This window comes from Erpetoichthys calabaricus, chromosome 8, assembly GCF_900747795.2.
Source record: "Erpetoichthys calabaricus chromosome 8, fErpCal1.3, whole genome shotgun sequence".
In the NCBI taxonomy this organism is placed as follows: Eukaryota; Metazoa; Chordata; class Cladistia; order Polypteriformes; family Polypteridae; genus Erpetoichthys; species Erpetoichthys calabaricus.
In genome coordinates this window covers 86,356,749-86,379,254 of record NC_041401.2, presented here as the reverse complement: position 1 = coordinate 86,379,254, position 22,506 = coordinate 86,356,749, and the positions used below count along the sequence as shown (strand labels likewise).

At 40.0% G+C, this 22,506-nt stretch overlaps 1 protein-coding gene across 2 annotated transcripts; it reads right to left on the bottom strand.

Moving 5' to 3' along the window:
* Window positions 1–6,088: 6,088 nt before the first annotated feature.
* pex12 (peroxisomal biogenesis factor 12) lies at window positions 6,089–22,149 on the bottom strand. 2 transcript variants are annotated; one of them, XR_007935633.1, is made up of 4 exons: window positions 21,781–22,149; window positions 19,232–19,779; window positions 16,053–16,537; window positions 6,089–6,219 (listed from the first exon to the last, which is right to left on the bottom strand). XR_007935633.1 is itself a non-coding variant. In XM_028807039.2 (3 exons), the coding sequence occupies exons 1-3, from the start codon at window positions 21,958–21,960 to the stop codon at window positions 16,126–16,128; spliced, it is 1,140 nt and encodes a 379-aa protein (XP_028662872.1). In that variant the 5' UTR covers window positions 21,961–22,149; the 3' UTR covers window positions 15,848–16,125. The 2 variants fall into 2 exon arrangements, 1 of the variants encoding a protein (XP_028662872.1); XM_028807039.2 differs by lacking the exon at window positions 6,089–6,219 and having other exon boundaries at window positions 15,848–16,537.
* Window positions 22,150–22,506: the final 357 nt, after the last annotated feature.

The following is a 22,506-nucleotide window of genomic DNA, read 5'->3' as shown; positions in this document are numbered from 1 at the left end:
TGGAGCCAATCCCAGCCAACACAGGGCACAAGGCAGGAAACAATCCTGGGCAGGGTGCCAACCCACCGCAGGACACACACAAACACACCCACACACCAAGCACACACTAGGGCCAATTTAGAATCGCCAATCCACCTAACCTGCATGTCTTTGGACTGTGGGAGGAAACCGGAGCGCCCGGAGGAAACCCACGCAGACACGGGGAGAACATGCAAACTCCACGCAGGGACGACCCGGGAATCGAACCCAGGTCCCCAGATCTCCCAACTGCGAGGCAGCAGCGCTACCCACTGTGCCACCGTGCCGCCCTATATCTATATATAATATATATATATCCAGACTTTGCTATCTACATTTTCTTTTATACTTTCTTCTACTTGTATTGTTATTATTTAATAAACACCATGTTGCTTTGAAATTTTTATGCTTTGTCTTTATATCTAGAGTGATTGAAATAATAAATTGAAAATTAAGAGTAGACACATAGGGTTTATCAAGGCTAAGAGGTCGCTCCTCAAAAGAAAAGATAACTGCAGTAAAAGGCAGGCATATTGTTTGGTTGCTAAGTGGCATAACCAAAAGAGTTTTTAATTGTGTCACAATGACACCTGTATATCCGTCAGTGCTGGTGATACTAAGTTCTTAAGTTGAGAATTCTATAGAATACTAGCTGATTACCCAGTGGCTTCGCTCACTGAGTGCATGGGAAAAATATAAAATGTAGTATTTATAAAATAAGTTTAATTGCCAATTTTATTTTTCAACAAATAAAGAGCACTTACAATAACATAGAAATCAACATAAACAACATTATTAACATCATTATCATATGAGAATATGAAGTAATAAATAAGAAGCACATTGCATATAAATATAAATTATTAAACAGTAAAATCTTCTTCTATAATACGCTACTGTGGCTGTTCATTTGTCTGTCCAGGATTTTAAATCCCCTGTAGCTTGCAAACAGTTTCACCCATTGACTTGAAATTTGGTACACATATAGTACGTGACGTCTACTATCCGCTTTTCAGGGTGATGATTTTATTACTCTTTTTATCTTTATTTTATTTAATTGTAGAATCAACTCTCGGCAGCGTGCAGCAGGGCGGCCATGCAGCGCATGCGTACGGGCGCTGTTCTCATTCCCTACCACCTTCGCTAATCATTCTTGAGGCAGATTGAAGACTTAAGTGCCAGATTAAGTGAAAGGTTAAAGAAAACGTACTAAGTAATTGTAACACAAAAACTAACTTAATCAGTTTTAACGCAAAAAGATGCCGACGAAAGAGAAGCAGCGGGCCGCTAGGGTGGAGTAAAGAAGAGCTGCTCAGGAAGCAGCAAGCGCATCAACCTCTGAGCAAACAAATGATAAACATACAGAGAAAGAAGATAAATAACATGAATGCTCATGTCAAGTGTATTCACTCCACGTTATCGTGAAGTACGCCGTTACTGGTATTTTGATACAAGAATTTGAACAACATATAAGAAGCGTATAAATTATTAAAGAGTAAAACATTAACATTTAAGAAGTAAAGATACATTGAGTACTACTGCAGTGCTTAACAGGTATACTACATTTTTTGTTTGCCCATTACGTGCATAAATGTATACATTTTTTGGTGTGCCTACCCGAGAACACGCGACATATAACTGACTATGGGAGACTGTGCGTTGAGTTCTTCTGCTGGTGTCCCTCATGGAATAACTGGTAATGTTTGACGAAAATCTCCTGTGAGTAAAACGACAGTACCTCCCATTATTTTGGTAGGATCTCGGAGATCTTGCATTGTTCAGTTCAAGGCATCATAAGCTCTTTTATGTGCCATGGTGCACTCATCCCAAACTCTTATCTTTGAATGTTGCAAGACGGTTGCCTTTCCAGAGCCCTTGCGTATGTTGCAAATTGGATTTTCGTCATGAGCAAGGTTTAATGGTAATTGCAATGCCGAATGTGCTGTACGGCCTCGCATCTAATAATGTAGAAGCGATTCCCCATGACGCTACAGCCAGAGCTGTGTCACCATTCGCTCTCTCTGCAAGAATCAGGTTTATTAAGAATGTTTTTCCTGTTCCTCTGTGGTCATACGTAATTTCCATCTCAAACGCTCATATGTAATTTCCGTTTCAAACGCGAAAAGAATTTAATATGTATAGATTGTGAGACATATTAAGGTTCCATTGTCTATTTAAGGATGTCTATGTTTGAATGCGAAGGGAATTCTAAATAGAATATTGCCGGGTAACTGACAATTAGACTTTCACCTGAGGCTTTGTCTACAGGATCCCTATGGATGATGATCTTAAAGTGCGAGAGTAGACCAACCTTTTAATGGACTCGGGAAGTCCTACAGAAACCCACGATATTACGCTCTGTCAACTACGGTCTGATCTTGCAGACACTGTGTAGAGTGAATCTCAAAGACTGAGAGACTGTATTAATCTATCTATCTAATATGGCCTCTGAAGGACAGCTGATCATCGAAACCACCCCATGGTATGCATGTAAAATTTCATGAACTTTTTCAGCCTTTTTTGGAGTGATGCACACATCCCATTATCCCTATTACAGCCACCCTTTCCAATGAAATTTTTGAAACGCCTTGTAGCCAGAATTTTAAGTTGTTTGATAAACATGCCAAAAAAATCATTAAGATCACTGGAAAAAATTTTTGGTTTTCTGAACCACATTACATTCCCTGTCTTTGATTACATTTCTGAAATGCACATATTTCAAGTAAAACCAACGGCAACTTGCATGCAAAATTTTGTGAAAATCGTTTTTACGTGATTGTCAAACAAACAGCCAAGATGCGATCCAAGGGTTGAAACAAGGCCCTTAGTGTGCAGAACAGATTCAGAATATTCAAAGGATTGTATTAAATATGTATTTATTTTGATGATATTCAACTTTCAAATGGTAATATTTAGCGTATGAGACAACAAAATGAAGTTGATCAAAGCACTGCTCCTGCAGAACTTGCTGATATGCTGTTTACGCCCCTCATATTTTGTTCTTTTTCATTCACTAGCAAGCAACCTGTTCTTTTTGCACCTACATAATTTATTTTTTTCTTCTAAACCCTGCCCTGCATTAGGAAAGCCATGCTTCATGAAGGCTGTGACGACATTGTGGCTTCAGTCAAATGTCCTGCTGCAGATGACAAGACCAGACTAGCTGAAGTATCGTCGCTTGTCTCACCATTTGTAAATGCTTGTTTAGATTGATTCCATTTTGTGCAGTGCTGTTTTGGCACACTTTGTACTCACAGTTGGCACAAATGAAATTCAAACACCAATTGGCAAGGTGCCACTTGTACAAATGGCATCATTTAGCTAAATATTAAAGAAGCATGAAGAAATGAAACGACTGTAAAAAGGTGACTTCCTGTGTTCTGTGTAGGTAATTACAGAAGAATGTACCGCTTCCTTGTGACGTAATTAATGTGCAGGTAAGGCACATTTGTAATTCTAAAAACATCTACACAATCAGGTCATCAGTATGGTTCTTATTCCTGGTATTGGTCGAAAAATCGATTCTGAACTTGTTTCGAGTACAGTAATCCCTCCTCATCGCGGGGGTTGCGTTCCAGAGCCACCCGCGAAATAAGAAAATCCGCGAAGTAGAAACCATATGTTTATATGGTTATTTTTATATTGTCATGCTTTGGTCACAGATTTGCGCAGAAACACAGGAGGTTGTAGAGAGACAGGAACGTTATTCAAACACTGCAAACAAACATTTGTCTCTTTTTCAAAACTTTAAACTGTGCTCCATGACAAGACAGAGATGACATTTCCGTCTCACAATTAAAAGAATGCAAACATATCTTCCTCTTCAAAGGAGTGCGCGTCAGGAGCAGAGACTGTCAGAAAGATAGAGAGGAAACCAAACAAATCAATAGGGCTGTTTGGCTTTTAAGTATGCGAAGCACTGCGGCACAAAGCTGTTGAAGGCGGCAGCTCACACCCCCTCCGTCAGGAGCAGAGAAAGAGAGAGAGAGAGAAAAACAAACATCAAAAATCAATACGTGCCCTTCGAGCTTTTAAGTATGCGAAGCACCGTGCAGCATGTCGCTTCAGGAAGCAGCTGCACAGAAGGTAGCAACGTGAAGATAATCTTTCAGCATTTTTAGACGAGCGTCCGTATCGTCTAGGTGTGCGAACAGCCCCCCTGCTCAATCCCCCTACGTCAGGATCAGAGAAAGTCAGCGCAAGAGAGAGAGAGAGAGAAAAGTAAGTTGGGTAGCTTCTCAGCCATCTGCCAATAGCGTCCCTTGTATGAAATCAACTGGGCAAACCAACTGAGGAAGCATGTACAAGAAATTAAAAGACCCATTGTCCGCAGAAATCCGCGAACCAGCAAAAAATCCACGATATATATTTAAATATGCTTACATATAAAATCCGCGATAGAGTGAAGCCGCGAAAGGCGAAGCGCGATATAGCGAGGGATTACTGTATTATGGGGTGCAGAGTCCTTTCCTGCAGAAACCGACCCTGGGCAGGTTGCCAGTCACTCGTACTGTGCCAATGCAGAAGTTCCATTTATCGGGCTGCGCACGTTTTTGGAAAGGTTGGAATTAAACTAACGCTCCTGCCTGAAGTCCAGACAGACATGAAGACAATACACAATAACAAGATTATCGGAATCAAGTGAGGGTACTGTGCAATCTCAAACCCAAGTCCAAGAAGCAGTGAGTCCACCATCTTATGCTGGGTTTTGTTCGGTGCATCCTGTGCGTTTGCAATGGCTAATACCATCGTACATTAATACTGCATTCATTCATTCATACAGCGTGATTTAGTGTGCTGTTTTCACATGTTCTTTGCCTGTTGGGATTTCAACCTCTCCCACTATGATAAAGAGGTCCATGCCAAAGTGTGATTTTAAATAAATAATCGAGTCCCAAAGCATCTGGGCTTTGATCAGGTGTGGGTGTGTGCATGTCGGTGCTCACTCTGGGCTTGATTGGGGTGCTTGGTTGATTATGCACTGGCGCGCAAATGCGAGCAGATCAGTCAGGTGCCTCATTCACACCTCCGAGTGGGCGGAGGATCAGAACTGCGCCCAATCAGACAGGATAAAGGGAGCCTGCATGGCAGAAAAAGGAGAGACAACAGAGGATTGAGGTGCCAGGAGAGGACAAGCCATGTAGTGAAAGCACGAGCGAAAGGCAGTGGGATCATTGGCGCCACCTAAGGGCAATGGATAAGTGTCTAGGGGCAGATCATCCCCGCTGAAGTTACAGTGGAACAATTGCAATAGCAGTAGAGTCCTCCCTAGGGATTCGAGGGGGCAAGAAGGAAGACAGGTGAACAACTGACCCCGAGCGATCTGGCAGACGCTGATGGAGGCGACAAAGACGGGTTTGATGACACGAAGTCTTAGCCGGCTGAGTGATCTGTGGATGAGCCAGAGAGACTAAAAGGGTGTGGCACTGGGCTCGGCACGGAATAGATAAGGAACATTAGGTATCCAATAGCTTTGTTTTATTCTTGGATTATTTATTTAGTTTTAACTCAGAAGACTATTCACTGTTTTTATTGGATTGTTTCTTGAAGGAAGATCACTGCACTGTGTGCACTTTTGTTTGGATTTTAATTAAAACATTTGGCACTACTGCGCCACCCCATTGCTGAAAGTGAGTGTGTGTCCTCATTTGCCCAGCTCATCTTGGTTCATGCCTAGCGATGGTTACAGGTTCAAGTGGCTCCTGGAAGCAACCAGATGGCTTTGAGCTAACTCAGACTTTTATGCTAAAAATTATTTTCCGGCCACTTAAGGGCTTTTCCCCTTACTATGGTGAACTATGAAACAACCAAGGAGAAAACTGATCTTCTGTTAAAGAATGAAGACAGTGGCTTTCCTCATAGTTACAAGACAAGCGACTCGCTTCAGGTAGTGGGTGGGACATTGACATTCGAAAATTCCTCCATCCATCAAACCCACTTAATCATTTAAACCCCATGCCTCCCCTGTTATTTAGACAATGTCTCACATGCAGAACTGATTAACATGGCCAGTCAGTAAGAGCCAAATCAACAACAAATCCGTCTTTCTATCACAGAGACTCACCGCCAAGCTACTTTCTGATAATGTTGTCTCATGGTGTCAAAGAAGGTCCTCTGCTGTCTGCACAGAGCAGTGCCTTTCCGGGGATCCCATGGCATGGCATCCACACAGTGAGAGCGATGGCTTCTGTGTAGTAACGTCTACAAGAAATGCAATATGAAAACAGATAAGGGATACTAGTTTTTGATTGTTTGAATTGAAAATGTCATCAGCTAGTCATTTACGTATTCTCAATACATGCTGAGAGAGCTGGAATACTCCATGGCACACATCTACTGGAGGCACCTCACGTTTTTTAGATAAACTAGGGGGCTTCGCTCGCCAACCCCCATGTTTGGTTTTCCGGATAGACACTTTTAAGATTTTTTTTTTTCTTTGAATTGTTGCTATTTCATTAGTTTCACTTTTATTTCAGAACTTCTGTAAAAACAATATTTGGAATCTTTCGAGTCCCAATATGCTGAATCTTTTAAATGAGGTCAGTGAGACACGTGTTTAATGACTTTGTACCATAATTCAGGATCAATTTCTCTGTTTGGAATTTCAGCACAGACAAAGCGATCTACATCATCAGCAGTTAATAATTTTTTTTGCAAAGTAACCAATAAAATGCATGTGAGGTAAAACACATTTTTGAAATTCTCTTGACTTAAACTTCAAAGCCTTACAATATTTACATACTTCTAACATATCACCTGTGTCCATATATTCAATCTCTATTCGTCTTTTCGTTATTTCTCCTAGTAATAATTTCTCTTTCTTTGTGCTAATGCGATGTTTACTGTCTTTGTTTTGACACTGTCATTTTTTTCTGCTTTCATATTCTGTATCTTGCTCTGCATGTGTTTCGCGCCTACATTTTTTTTTGAGTCTTTTGAATTCCAGTTTTCATTATCTCTAACCTGCTCTGCATGTGTTTGGCCCCTTTGTTTTTTAACCTTTTTATGACGTTTTACTTTATTGTCTACTCTGTCTTTTATTTTTGACCTCGCTTTGTCCTGCTTTTTTTTTTAATGGCACCTGGTCCATGGTGATTATTTTCCCTTTTTCAAGTAATAATTTCCATTTGTTTGCGCTCCTGCGATCTTTACTTTCTTTTTTTTTATACTTTCTAATTTTCCTACTTTCATATTCTTTAACTTTCTCCATGTGTGTATTGCGCATACATTTTTTTTTTTTTTGAGCCTTTCGAATTCCACTGCTTTCATAATCTCTAACCTGCTCTGCATGTGCATAGCGCCAACGTCTGGATTGGACATGTTTTTTTTTTTTTTTTTCAATTCCACTTGTTCCAGGCTAATAATTACTTTCCTTATTTTCTGAATTTGCACCTAGATTATTATTTTTATTTTTTGTCTCTCCAACACTTTTGAGTCTCTTTTCTCCGCGCTTTTTTCTTTTTCACTTTATCGTCTACGTTTCATTTATAACATATTTTCCTTATATGCTTTATATGCGCTGAGAGCCCTGGATCTGTGTGTGCTCAAAGCCAAAAAACATGAGTGAGTGTGTTGCCCGTCCCTTGCTCTTATTTGGTTGTAAGTAGGGCGTGTCTTGCAAGAATCTCGTGTTCTACGTCATCGTGAGACAGTCCTGGGTCAATCTCTTGGCACAAAGTCTCATGTTTAAGGTCCCCGCAAGACGCTCTGTGGCCAGTCTCTCTATTCTCGTGGGTCTATTAAGTGTCTTCCGTGATCTTAACGTGAAGATCACGTATCATAACCGTACTGTTTCTCTACAGGATTTTTTTTTATAATAGATTAAAATAACACATGGCAGTCGAGAAGAATCAACCCGATTTATATCCCATTTACATCTGTCACAAATAAAGTACATATATGAAGCCATTAAGGCCGGGTTTATACTTCATGAGACGCCTCCTGCAAACGCTACTGCTATGCAAGCGTTGTGCTATTTATACTTGTGCACATACTCTACGTACATCTGGAAGATTCCACCAGGTGGCAGTCCGAGATATCATCACTATGAGAAAATGGTCGCCTTCGCTGTGTTGTGAATTGCCTGAAACATCCATTAAATTTCGAGGACACCTTGCCATGATATCTCTGAAATGGATGGATGTTTAAAAATTCCATCCATCAATCCAGGGACGCACCCATTCCAGCTAGCATCAGGCATGAGGCAGAAATGATCCCTGGATGGGGCATCAGCTCATTGCAAGGTGAATCAAGCACACATATACACTACCGTCATTTTAGTATCCCCAAATCCCCAAACCTTCATGTCTTTGGAAGGAAACCGGAGCACACTGTGGAATCCCACCACAAAAACATGCGAACACCAGGGATGTGACTCCCTGCAAGGCAGCAAGCGCTACCACTCCGCCACCGTGCTGCCCCCACATGTGTAACTATTAACAGTATTCATTATTTAAATGAAGTTAATGGTTTATCTGTAAAATGTAATACACATTTCATCATGAAAGTGATGTCAAGTATAACTCTAAGGATTCTAAATGTGCAGAGGGCTGGAATATCATAAATTTAATGTGTTCTGTGTGGCGATTGCTGCTTGCTGCTGCTGTCAGTTCAGGATGAAGCCCCAGAAGCACATAGCGATTAACAACTTGGTCAATTTTAAGAAGACTTTTACGACTGTCTACTTTAATGATAAAATAAACTACGGGATTAGAGGAAATTTCCACTTTAATCATAAAATAAGCCTTTTTTAGTGTGTCTCTATTTTTTTCCCTGTGGGTCAAATATGCTGCCATAAATTCTGATGCTGTTGTGAAAGTGCAAAAAAAAACAAAAGACGGCACAGGAGATTTGATGTGAGACCTTTAAGATGTGGAAAATGCGACGCTTAAATATATAAGCAGCACAAATATATTTGTCTGTTGGGATTTTGCTTCACCACATTGAACCATTCATCAAACATCGAAGCACGCACATCAATCCCGTAGGATCACGGCATTCTGTCACATGTAGATAGTAAAAAGACGTCGCATTCAGACTTGATCACACTGCGCCCCGCGACTTTTTGCTGATACTACAACTCACACACATGGCGCGTTAATTTCTGAGGATGTGCTCAGAGGACACATCAAATGAATGCTGGGAACGCGTGGCAGCCATGATGCATGGGCATATGCGTTCTAAGCATGAAGTATAAACCAACCCTTAAGAAGGCTATCAGAATGTCAGCAAATCCAAGGAGGTTATGCTCAAGCTGTATAAGGCACTGGTGAGGCCTCATCTGGAGTACTGTGTGCAGTTTTGGTCTCTGGGCTACAAAATGACAGAGCAGCACTAGAAAAGGTCCAGAGAAGAGCGACAAGGCTGATTCCACGGCTACAGGGGTCAAATTATGAAGAAAGATTTAAAGAGCTGAGCCTATACAGTTTAAGCAAAAGAAGATTAAGAGGAGACATGATTGAAATGATGAAAATTATGAAGGAAATTAGTACAGTGGATCGAGACTGCTATTTTATTCATCGAGAACATGGGGACACCTTGTTAACGGTAAATGTCACACAAACATTTTTCTTCAAATAGAGAACCATAGAGATAATAAGCAACCAAGTAGCGTGGTAGACAGTAGGACTTTAGGGGCAGTTCTGGTGTGGAAAATCTGCAGACTGTTTAGATTTAAATTATTCTGCTCAAACAAGCCAGGATGAACTGAATTTAGAGAGCTTTGATTACAGGTATTGCACACGTCTGTTTTTGTACATTTTCCCTATGATGTACTAGTCTGTGTTTATTGGTTTACACGTTAATGGTGGAGAGAAAAGAAGGCACGTACATACCACAGAGCCTGTTTCTATTAAATTAAAACCTGCAAACAGACGGATGCTGTAAGACAAGATATTATCAAATCAGTTTACAGCTAGCGAAAGGAAGGAGTGAGGAGTTACTTAAAAGATCATAAAGATCAAACACTTTGATCAGAGTCCTTCATCATTAGGACAAGAGAGCCAATCAAACTGTCTGCAGTGTCCCAAAACCTAACGTATAGCTCATCTGATGGACCAAAAAAAAAAGAAGGTACAACATCAGAGATCAAGAGACATGAGAACATCTGATTTGAACGACAGAAAACATAATTATGAACAACGCTATTCGCTAAACCAAAAGCCCCCCAGGATGTTAACCTCTTGACACTTCTAACTTTTTCAGTCTTTTCTAAGATTGTTCAGATCCAAACTTTGCTGTCTATTTTATTTTCTATTATATTTTCTTCTGTTTGGCATTGTTTTACAGTATGTTAATAAACACCGCATTGCTTTTTATATTTTCCTATACGTTATTTATCTAGAGTGATTGAGGTAATCAACGGGTATCAAGTGTGAATTAGGTGACTACTGTCTCATTCACAGGGTTTATTAAGGCTATTGAGGTCACTCATCGATAATTAGAAATAACTGCGGTATACGCAAGACATATTTTGGTGTTGTGGTGTCAAATTTTGCATATAAGTTGATAAATATTTCCTATGTCTATTTGTAAGTCAGACAAAGCCAATGTAATATTAGTGATTCAAGAGAAATATTTTATTTCATTGAGAAAAGCAATACTTTCATGTCTAACCAAACCCCCCTTTCAGTCTTTAGGACTGACTCAGGATGAAAATTTTATGGCAGGCCTGGGGTGCCTCAGACTGGTTTCTCAAGGGTTTCTGTGTAGTACATTCATATGAGAAAATCCCCACGGGGTGGCTATAAACTACTGAGCTGGCAAGCTTCATTCAGCACAACAAAGGGTCTTGGGGGCAGGTGTGAAAAGGCAGCGTGTGCACCCACTGGTCTGAAGTATGGCTGTTCGGGATTGGTTTTGGATCAGACGCCATTCTGTAGCAGACACCCTGTTGGTGTAAGGATTTGGACAGAGAATCTATAAATTTGCTTGCTTTGGTTGCTAGCTCTAATCTCTCTCTCTCTCTCACACACACACACACACACACACTATGGCCATGAAGAGAAGAACACAAGCAGAAGGCACAACTTGGCCACCATATTGAGACAGGCATGTGTCTTGTCCTGAAGAAAGCGGACTAGAAATGATGGCTTAACTACAGACATTTGAGTAACTACAAGACTGTGTGCCATGTGAAACTACACATCTAGCATTGATCAGGTTGTATGGGCTTTCTAATATTCACATGTACTTTGCTTATAGTTATTATTTTATGAATATTATCAACTCCTCCTTGTCTTTTATTCTATGTAATAGCCTGAGGTTATAGATGTAGAAGGGAAGGTTGGGAGAAGTTATAAAGTACAATACCTTAAAAAGCATGGTAAGTCTATGGGATTTGAGGCATTTTGATAAAGTCTACACAATAAAGAAGACAAAAGGAGAAAGTCGAGTAATATAGAACTCTACCAAGACATTTGGTTAGTAAGTGGCATTTAGCCAAAAGAGCCGCGCTTTGGTGTGTGTTGCGATGACACCCACGGGTTTGTTATAGCTGCTGATAGTCAATCTGTAGATATGCAGAATATCGTGGCGTGAACAGCATTGGCACCACACTCGAGACTTTGCCCAGCTATGTGTGTGTGTGTGCATTAATCTTCAAGGGTGAGAGCATATGAACCCAATAAACATCTTAGACGATAATAAAGGGACCTCCAAAGCTCAACTTGATGTCATTTGAGAAGAATTAATTGGATAGGATGGGTGAGCTTTGAGGGCTGAATGGTCTGCTGTCGTCCAGATTGTTCTAGTATAGAAAGAACCAAAATACAATATGACCAAACTAAAAATAAGTTGCTCAGCCGCTGACAGTGAGGGGCACAGCAGAGCAGGAGGTTTATTTGGCTGAACTTGAAGAAGCATTTGATCACAATTTAGAAGTTAATAGGAAACATAAGAAAAGTAGAGAGCATGGACATAGTAGCAATAAGAAGAAACTTGCCATGTCTGGGAACAATGTTGGGTGGGGGGGTGGAGATAAAGTGATAAGCACAGATGTCCTATGTAAAGTCGCAGCACCCCACTGTTGATAACAAATGAATCCTTGCCAGCTGATAGCTGAAACATTTAAGGCCGTAAAGTCTCACGAGATCATCTCGAACATGGAATCCTAGCAACACCATTAGAAGAAATGAAAGACTGAAGAAATGCTTTTATTTTTTAACTGGATTACTATTGACATCGATTTGTGGTGTGGCTATCAACAGTAGATTATACAAAATGAATTAAAGAACAGAGCTAGCAATTGCACTGAGATCTCAAACCAGAATTGTTGTGCAGTAAATATGGCTTGCTTGATGGCAGGCTTCTCTTACAATTTGAAAGCAAATGCACCCTTAAAAGACTTAATAACAGCTCTGAGATAAAGATGTGGAAAGCTACAGAGCAGTGTAAGGGTGCGGAGAGCCGTTTAGAGCTCGGACATTTTGGACATCTGAACCAAACAGCATACAACACCAGCAGCTCCAAGCCGATTGTCCTCTCATGGTCAGTGGCTTTGCTTGAGACTTCGCTTAGATTCCATTGTCATGCCTGGCTGGGAAATGTCAATATATTATATTCGGATTGAAAGGATTTTATCATTTTAATAAGGCTTTTGCTTTAATGTCAGATTTTGTTCTTGTTTAATGACAGAACTCCTGTAACTCTTCTTATATGTGAATTTCCCCTTGGGGATTAATAAAGTTATCCATCTGTCTATCTGATAATGAAGGTCTAAGCATGCATTAATGTGCAAGAAAACACAATTTATTTGGAAGCCCTTTACTGCATTGGGATGGGTTGTCCAGTGGAGCACAAGAGGGGCAAACGATGAGGACAGTGTGTCTCCACCATGGGGTGCTTGTGTTCTTTACTGAGGCCGAACAGCCTGGACCCATACACATCCCTTTAGTAACCATGGTGAGAGCAGTGTGATGCAAAGAGATCTATGTATTTAACTGGCTTTAAAATGTAGGTTCCACCCTCAAAATATAAATTATAATAATTTATTACATACATATCCAGGCCAGAGAGAAGCCAAAGGAACTTTCATTTGTCATTCAGTTGTTCAATAGGGAACCTTGACAGCTATCTGAGTCTGGTCCGGCAGGGTGGGAGGCAGCATTGGTTGGCTTCTGGTTTCAAAATGGCGGTGGAAATCTTATTTGTAACATGATCGCTCAATCTACACAGAGAAGCTGAGCTCTGTCAGCCAAAATGAAAGTGTTGGTATGTTTTTTGGCCAAAGGGAGGATGTAGCTTTGCAGTGGTGATGTTTTGAACATATCACAATCAACCGGTTCTCAAATATTACACCAAACTTTGCATTCTCTTATAAAGTGTGAGGTACCACACAGATTTATACAGTCCACGTGAGATAATGTTAAAGGTGAAGGTGAATTCATGCAGATCGCTGGTTTTCATGGAGTTGTTGATGTGTGACGGCACACACGTTAAATTTATTTGCCCCGAGTGTGGGCTCGATATTACAGTATCAACACACTGGTGCTAACAGATGTCAAGTTGTATTGTGGCGGCTGGCGTATTACCCTGAAAATATGCATGACAGGGTGGGTGATTGACAACAAAATGTCTTGCATGTACACTGGGGTTTGCACTCCATGAGATCCTGGAACATACGTGTTACACATTACAAGGCCAGAAAGGTTCAAGATGGGGGGGGACCACGGGGTGAGGCATTCTTATTAGATCCATGAACCTTCAAACCATTCATTTAAATGAAAAATGAATGCAAATAGCTGAATATAAATTTGGGTAATGATTGTTTACATTTATTCTCACTCGATTGTTTTCATAGGGAACATCCTTTGTTATTTGAAACTGCTCAAAAAAAAAAATAACAGAACACTTAATCATCACAGTCTAACACCAAGTCAGTTAAGCTTCAGGGATATCAATCTGTCCAGTTAGGATACGCAAGTGACTGTGAATCAACTTCACCTGCTTTGGTGCAAATGAAAGAGACAACAGCAAGACAGCCCCCAAAAAGGCAATGGTGGCCACAGACAAGTGCTCTTTCTTCATCCTTCCTGGCTAATTCTTTTCTAGTTTTGTGTCTTGCTAGTGTCCTTGTCACTAATGGTAGCATAAAGCGGTACCTGCAGCTGATTCAGGCTGCACAGGTAGTCCAGCTCCTCCAAGATGGCACATCTATACTTGCCCTCACAAGGTTTGCTGCGTCTCCCAGCAGTCTCAAGAGCATGGAAGATATACCAGGGGAAGGGCCATTACACGAGGACAGCTGGAACATCATTATGTGAAAGAACATCAACCCAGCAGCAGGTCTGGTATCTGCTTCTTTGTGTGATGCGGAAAAGGAGGAGCACTGATAGCTTTACAAAATGACCTCCAGCTGGCTATTCGTGTGCATGTTTCTATCCAAACCATCAGAAACAGACTCCATCAAGGTGGCATGAAGGTCCAACATCCTCTAGTAGGACCTGTGCTCACAGCCCATCAACCTTGCTGCACAATTGGCATCAGTGTGAACCTGCTCTCATCAGTGAAGAGAACAGGTTACCAATGGCGAAGCTGGGAATTGTGGTATTCTCTGGCGAATGCTTTCCCCCTTGTCTTTCACCAATCAAAAGATGTCCATAGCCTTACTGTAGCCAGACTGTAAACTTTCCTCTATCTGTATCTATTGCTGACTCTCTCCATTTCCTCTCATCTTCAATCTGGTGCTCCTCATTATCAGTTGATGAAGGCTCATGGTAGGGTAACGTTCAGCAACAGGGCTGGACATTTTGAATTGTATGAGAGGTTGTTGTCTAAATAGTTAGAACAATGGTTCATTGTCCCTGTACTAAATGTGTTTTACTCACCACTAAACTAAATTGCGCTGGCAGCATTCATGACTACCATTAACTACACTCCTGGGGGGTGAACTCTTGTCTTGTCTGGAAAGAAAAGATGAAGTAAACAGGGAAGCTGGACTTCTTTTAAAATGATAAAGTCTGACAAAAATGAATACTGTGATATGGATGCACTTTCTAGAAGATGCTTTTACATCAAAGTGTACATATCTCTAAGTTTTAGGTCCACTGTGTTAATTTTTTGTGGGCAAAATTCATAGCTGGGTTGGGAGACAAAGCAAAAAAATTATTTTTTAATTACAGTCTGAGTTAATTTACAATCTGAGAAAAAATATAGCATGAATACGAAAACAGAACTTTAACATAACTTTAAATTCAAAAACTATGCTGCTGAAGCCTGCAAGTATCTGAAAACATCCCTGGATGACACACCACACACCCCGAGGAAATGTAAATACACCTGCCCACCCAACTTCGTGTCTCTGAAGAGCTGGACAGTGAGAGGTCACCGAGATCCTTGGAGGTAACCCATGAGAACAAAGAAAGAATATGAAAACTGCACACTGAGGTGACCCCATCCTGGAAATGAAAGGAAGTTTAGGTATACTGAAAGAGCAATATTACCTGCTACTATGTTATTTTTCTGAGGTTTGCATAACACAAAATTGCAGAATAAATCCAAGTTACTATGCTCGGTCAGGGGGCACAGTGGCAGCAGGTTTTCACTGAGGCCAACCTCTTTATGAAATAATGATTACAACACAACAGAAATCTACTTGTAAGGTTATACTAACAATGTAGGTTTAACATAAAATATTAATGGGCAAATTACCAAAAATAATTATCAATTTGGATTTTATATCAAATTAAGTAGATTATCATGTTAACTTGTAATATGTAAGAACATGATTACATAAATTGCAATTAAACACAGACATTTTGTTAGATATTCCAGTTTTAGACACTACAGCATTTCCCAGTATGACTTATTTCAGAATACATTAGACAATCACTAATGGTTGAAATGAAGGTTTTATTAGATCATCCATACAAAGGGCGTCAACAAAGACAATATTAACTTAATTGTACTTACGGAATTCTGTAATGGGGATGTAGAAAAATAATCCATCAAAAATCCCAATAATCAATTAGGACGAGGGATTATGAATTGATACCTATATCAAAATGTATTATATAACAAGTTACATACTATCTAACCTGTAATGGAAAAGGCGGCTTCCAAATGAATTTGGTGGATTGAAGGTTGTCAGATATAATCACGGTAAAACTATCAGTATTCTGATGCACTCTCTGGGCAGTAAAGCTTAATAAGGTGCTGGAGTTCAGTGGGATATCCAGTCAGTGGACACCTCTGATGAAGTTTCACATATGTATAAACACAGCGGTAGCAGAACACATAACCAGAGGTCGCCAAAGCGGTATCGTTTGAGCAAAACTTATGACAAAGAGGGCAAAGGGGCATCTGCCTGTGTACATCTAAGGGACTATTTTGTTGGTCCAAATGTACAGGAGGAGGAGGGGTTGGGAGAGAAGTTAATGATTTAATTGTGTCCTGGTTTTCAGAAGAGTACCACCAGCTGAGAAACTGCATGAAGAAGACTCCAACCGAGAGGCCCGTCGAAAGAGATGAGGCAACTTTTCCAATGGTCCGGTTCAGAAAAAGCTTCAATTTCTCTGAACAGCTGAAAATAGAAAAATGATTTTATTTAAGAAAATGTTTTCTGACTTTAGATGTCAATTGTCAAAAATAAAAGTCACATGCAGCTGTCTCATAGCATTACTGTGCTTAAACACCAGCATAAATAGGATTTCTCCTAAAATAATCTCCCAAGAATCAAGAAAAGCTGGTTTAGCAGATAAAACTCCAGTCTACAAGTTTCCTATAAATGTAAGAGCAATTTTTAGCTGTCACTTAAAATACCTAATTATGGCAACTATTATAGTTTCATTGTGAAAGTCACTCTGAAGTCCATGCATTTCATCAAAATGTATTATGAGAAAAAAAAAGTTTTATTCTTGCAAAGCTTTACTTTTTATTTCAAGAATAAATAACACAAGTTTACATAAAAGCTTTAAATCGCATAATCTCACTGTTGTCAATTACAGACTTGCTGTAAATGCTTTAATTTTCTTAAGCTATCCACTAAAAAAATAAACTTTTAATTCATCCAAAATTTTCAAGATTGAACATTTTATAGAAAAATATTTTAAAAATAAACATGCAAACATAGACATGAGGAGAAATAAATAATACAATATTTAAATAAGCTTTAACAGCTTTTCCGTAAAGCTATTGAATTTGTAATGATGGTGGTGAAAATGTAACTATTTGAGGCCTTGTTTGTATTCTTGTACTAGACACACTCGGACCTTCAGTCCCCAAACAAGCGTCTCCCATGAAACACAGCCCCCCGGGTCATTCCGCCAAGGCTGCTGCAATGTGCTTCACTGGCACCTGACAGGCATGCCGTTTGTTTCTTTTTTACTTTTTCTTCTTAAACAGGCTGCATGCATCCATGTTTCTTCTGTTCTGGCGCATGGACGACCTGCCTCTTGCCGAGTGAAGGACACAAAGACATCTTTCACTATCTGGCTGAGCCAAGTTTTAATTATGCTAACAACTGCTCAATTTTCCAAAACTATCTTAGCTCTGTTGTAGGTAAGCGCTGCATGCTGCACCACAGTGCCATCTGTGATTATCTTCCTTCCATCCATCCATCCATTATCCAACCCGCTATATCCTAACTACAGGGTCACGGGGGTCTGCTGGAGCCAATCCAAGCCAACACAGGGCGCAAGGCAGGAAACAAACTCCGGGCAGAGCACCAGCCCACCGCAGTGTGATTACCTTGTAGAAGTTGGTGGTCTGCTCATGGAACTATGTCTTTACACCTGTAGTGTGAAATTCTTTTCCTCCATGCGGCTGTGTATTTCTTCATGTTACAGGCCATACTTTTATTGTGTTCTCTTTTGCTTCCCATGCATGTTTAAAGTAATGTGCAGTCAGCGACTATGCTGAAGATTACCTTAGGAGGCCAAATGGCAGGGGTATAGCTTGATAGTGAAAAAAAGCCTGTAAGGACAGCATATCACTATAAAATCACTTCTGGCTGAAGATAACACAAAAATAATAAATGACTTAACTGATGAGGAATTAGCAGCTTTTGATATGAAAAAAAAAGTCCATGGGTGCCATTATTATATCACTTAGAAATGAATGATATTGATGATAATTTCAACATCAGTAAGCCTACAGACACATTTGTGAATGCTTGACTGCATACGGGATAAAGATCCAAATGTCTTCATTGCGTTTGCCCTGTCCTTGTTGCTGTACAAAAAGACAAACAGGTCCTAGCTGTGTCTAGTGTTTTCATTATAAGGTAGAACTTGATTTAACAAGCTGAACAATGGCACAATTGACAGGGATGTTGGTTTACAGCACTCTAGAGCAGGGGTCTCCAACTCCAGTCCTGCAAGTTTTCATTCTAACTCTTTTCTTAATTAGTGACCAGTTTTTGCTGCTAATTAACTATTTCCCTTTGTTTTAATTGACTTTTCTTGAGACTCTGACCGCTGAATTGATTCTTTTTTCCTTAAACGGCACCTAAACATAAATTTGATGTGAAGTGAGCCAACAGATGAGCAACCAAGTTGGGGCCTCAAACTCCAACCAACTTCACTTCATTCAGTTTCTTAATTTGAAGCCAATTCTCATTGCTAATTAAACCCGTTATTTAATTCCATGGCGCTCATTCTGCCATGGCAGACATTTCCAAAACTGTTGGTTTTCTTTTTTTAAGAGTGCTGTCAAAATGTTGTGGACCTGAGCAGATCAGCATTACTGAGGCCTTCACCTTTCTTTATTTTCAGTTATTGTGTGATGGACACAGGTTGTTGTTTATGTGTTGGTTCATTTTGTGTCTTAATATTGTTTGGTTGTTAATTAAGTAAAAAAGAAATTATTAAGGGGCCTGAGTCTTAAGATGTGCATCAATTAAAATTAAGGCACAGAGTTAATTAGCAGCAAAATCTGGTCATTGATTAAGAAAAGGGTTAGAATGAAAACCTGCAGCCACAGTAGCTCTCCAGGACCGGAGTTGGAGACCCCTGCACTAGAGTCTTAGCCAATACACTTCAGATGGGCATTTATATCTTTATGTGGTTTCTGTTTTTTTCTCACGAATTTCAAAAATGCTAAATATATTTTAGGTTAAGAGGATTATCCTAAATTAGTCCTCTGTAACTCTGTATAGATGTGTCTGTGTATGTGTGGATTGAGTTTGAGTAAGATACAACTTTATTAAACTTGAAGATTTCATTAACACATTCTCAAATATTTGAGTAGTTTTACTTATCTTGTTTAAATTATTCACCTTTGATGCAAACCTGATCCAGGACTTGGAGGAATACTTTCAAGTGCATGGATATCAGCTGCTGTCAGGTATGCAAGGCGCACTCCAGCCAACTTAAGAAGAGGTGAATGATGTTTAGTCCTACCAAATACATACAGCAACTGCTGGGAGAATATCCAGCCCTCCCAAGACATGCTGACAAAGGGGTACGCTGCAAGAAAAGCCTTGTAAAACTTCTTCTTAGGTGAGGCAGAGAGCTGAATAGCATAGTCATCTTCTTCCCGTAGCCTAGATGCAAACTTTTCCAGTTTTGTCCGTATGTAGGGAAATAGTACTAGGAGAAGAAGGGAATACAAGTGCTGTTTTTTGGGGAGGCCCTGGCTGGCAGGTGGTTGGGAAACCAAAGGTCGTCTTAAGGACATGCGTTTCAGGCCATAAAAGTTTTCTGCAAAGGAAGCACTTGCTTGGGAAAGAAAGTGATGCTGAAGTAAAAGGTTTAACACAGTATAGATCTCATCAAACCATTTCCATAAGAAACAATAGCGGGCTGGGTTGGCATCCACCAGGACCTACAACAACACAAGTGCATATCAGTTGGCTATGCAGAGAAGAGAGAGCATCTGAGCACTGGATAAAGTGAAAATTAATTATGTATGAACAAACACAATCAATATCACACAATTAACAGTCATAATAAAACAATTATTAATCTGCATAATTGGACTAGTGACTGTAAGGACAAGTAAAGGATAAAGGAATTGATATCACAAAATGAGTTGAATGACTTCTGGGCATCATGGGGATACGACAGTGGGTGCACAATCACTAATACTTCAACTGAAGACCGGCATCTAACAAAGCCCAAATTCTGTAGTGAAACACTCACGGTAAGCTCAAAATTTTGTGACCTCTTGGATCCATCCTGCATTGTGCCCACAGCATGTGCTAGTGGTGGTTGTGGAAGTGTGGAAATGCTTTCTTTCCTAGGCATCTAAATGCCATAACATACCAGCTAATGTTGCTAACCACGTACATCAGTTTATTGCCATGTTGCCATTTTTCAAGTGGCCACATCCAGCAAGATAATGCACCACATCACAAAGTATGCCTCATCTGAGACGGATTCCATGAAGATGACAATGACTTCACATTACTATAATGATTTGCACAGCCCAAAAACCACAATCCATTAAAGTACTGTTAAGACATGGTTACGGCTTTGGACTTCAAACCTGACACTGTGTGACCTGAGCAAGTCACGCGACCTGCCTGTGCTCCAATTTGAAAACCATAAAAACATGTAACCAACTGCAGCAAGTCGCCTTGGATAAAGGTGTCAGCCCCATAAAATAATGTAAATGTAAAATGAGGTGGAATAACAAGTCACACTGTGTCTTACAGAATCGAATATAAAATCCTACTAATAACTTACAAAGCCTTAAACGACCTTGTGCCAAACTACATCAGTGACCTTCTCCATCACTATGTGCCTGTCCGCCCACTAAGGTCCTCTGATTCTGGCAATCTTGTTGTACCCCTCACTAATCTACACTCCATGGGTGACAGGGCCTTCAGCTGTATAGCGCACAGACTCTGGAATGACCTACCAAAATTAATCAGGTCAGCTGACTCCATGAATTCTTTTAAAAAACAACTCAAAACTCATCTGTTAAGGAAGGCTTTTAGCTCTATTTGACTTTATTACCCTTTTCTCAGTTTACTTCTCTGTCAAGATGCTAATGTAACCTGTGTGTGTGTGCGAGACCATCAATTATGTTGTCTGTTTCTTTTTTTATTTTTTTCAGAATTCACTGTCTTAATCTTCTTTATTTATTTATCTGGTTTGTACAATGCTATATACGCTGCCGTTCTTTATTATATTCTGTAAGTGCCTTGAGCATGGGAAAGGCGCTATATAAATAAAATGTATTATTATTATTATTTACATTAAGAATATTTGGTCAAGACATCTGCAAAATATTGAGTCATCATGGACCAAATTCGCCAAGGAATGGTTGCAGTACCTTATATTATCTAAGTCTTGAAGAATCCAGGCTGCTTCTGGAGGCAAAATTATCTCCTACCAGCTACTAGAAAAAGGTATCTAAACTAACTAAATTAGCCTCTAGTACTCAAGTAAAGATAAACTAGTCCTCTTTAAAATTTGATACACCTATCCTGGGGTGACAGCACATAAACAGATCAACATTTATTTAACAAAAAATAAAACATGCCAACACGTAGAATTTATAGAGGGTTTTCGTTTATTTTTGCATCAACGTGGAATATCCATCCATCCATCCATTTTCCAAACCGCTGAATCCAAACACAGGGTCACGGGGGTCTGTCAACGTGGAATATACTGTATAAAAATACTGAATTTGCCTGGCATGGATTTGTAACATTATTCTAGTTCAAGTGAGCAGTACTATTAGATTATAATTTAGAGTTGTGCCAGATGTCTAATTTGACAAAATACAGACTGTGCGATGCATTTATCGATAATGGACCTCTACACGTTTTTCACACATATCACGTTAAAGATAGAAAAACATATTTAAATGTGGTACCTTAATGGCGTGTTCCAGAGCTGGTCTTACAGTTTCCATGAGGCTCTCTTGGGCAATAACCTCAAATATTGATGGTCTGTCGTCCACATCTGCGACGATGGTGGTGAGGTGCGCAGCTCCTTGAGCCATGGCGAAGTTAATCGCGTCCAAAGTAAATCGATGCGTTCTCGACTTTACCATACATCAAATGCGCCATAAATTGAGCCTCCCCTTAAACAACCCTGTAATCCCATATTCTCTCAAATAAGTAAGTAAACCGCTTTCCCGGGGAAAGAACGACATCAGATTATTCAACTCGTGTTCAACAAATAGTCACAGCATTGTAGATGCAAAGGTCCGTCACTCAACTTCCGGTTTACTAATCGATATGCAGACAACCCGGCCACCGTAGGACCGTGGGGGCGTGGTTATGGGGTGACGCAAGGATATAAACACGTCCGCCCCGCGCTTCCAAGTTTTCAATGCAAAGGTTAGGCTGTGACAAATACTTATTTATGTACTTACTGTCTTACAGTTTCTACCTGCAGAGATCAGTTTTGGTAGTAATACTATAATATTAGTAAAAGACGCGTCAAACTCGCCTCGTGTAAATTTGATCTCATGGCGAGGCTGTAACCTTATTTACTGGGATGATTTTGACCGTCTGTTGCAAGCAGTTTGTTTCTTTTTTCGGGGGTAGTCAAAATATGTGTCTTCACTGTATAAAGGAAGATAAAATTGAAGTAG

What these genes read in the sequence shown, in the direction of transcription:
- pex12 (XM_028807039.2), bottom strand. Translation starts at nt 21,960, where the DNA reads ATGGTAAAGTCGAGAACGCATCGATTTACTTTGGACGCGATTAACTTC. An exon ending in CTCTGGAACACGCCATTAAG is followed by an intron (nt 19,780 to 21,780) that starts GTACCACATTTA and finishes GTGTTGTTGTAG; the next exon opens with GTCCTGGTGGATGCCAACCC. An exon ending in GGATCAGGTTTGCATCAAAG is followed by an intron (nt 16,538 to 19,231) that starts GTGAATAATTTA and finishes TTCTATTTTCAG; the next exon opens with CTGTTCAGAGAAATTGAAGC.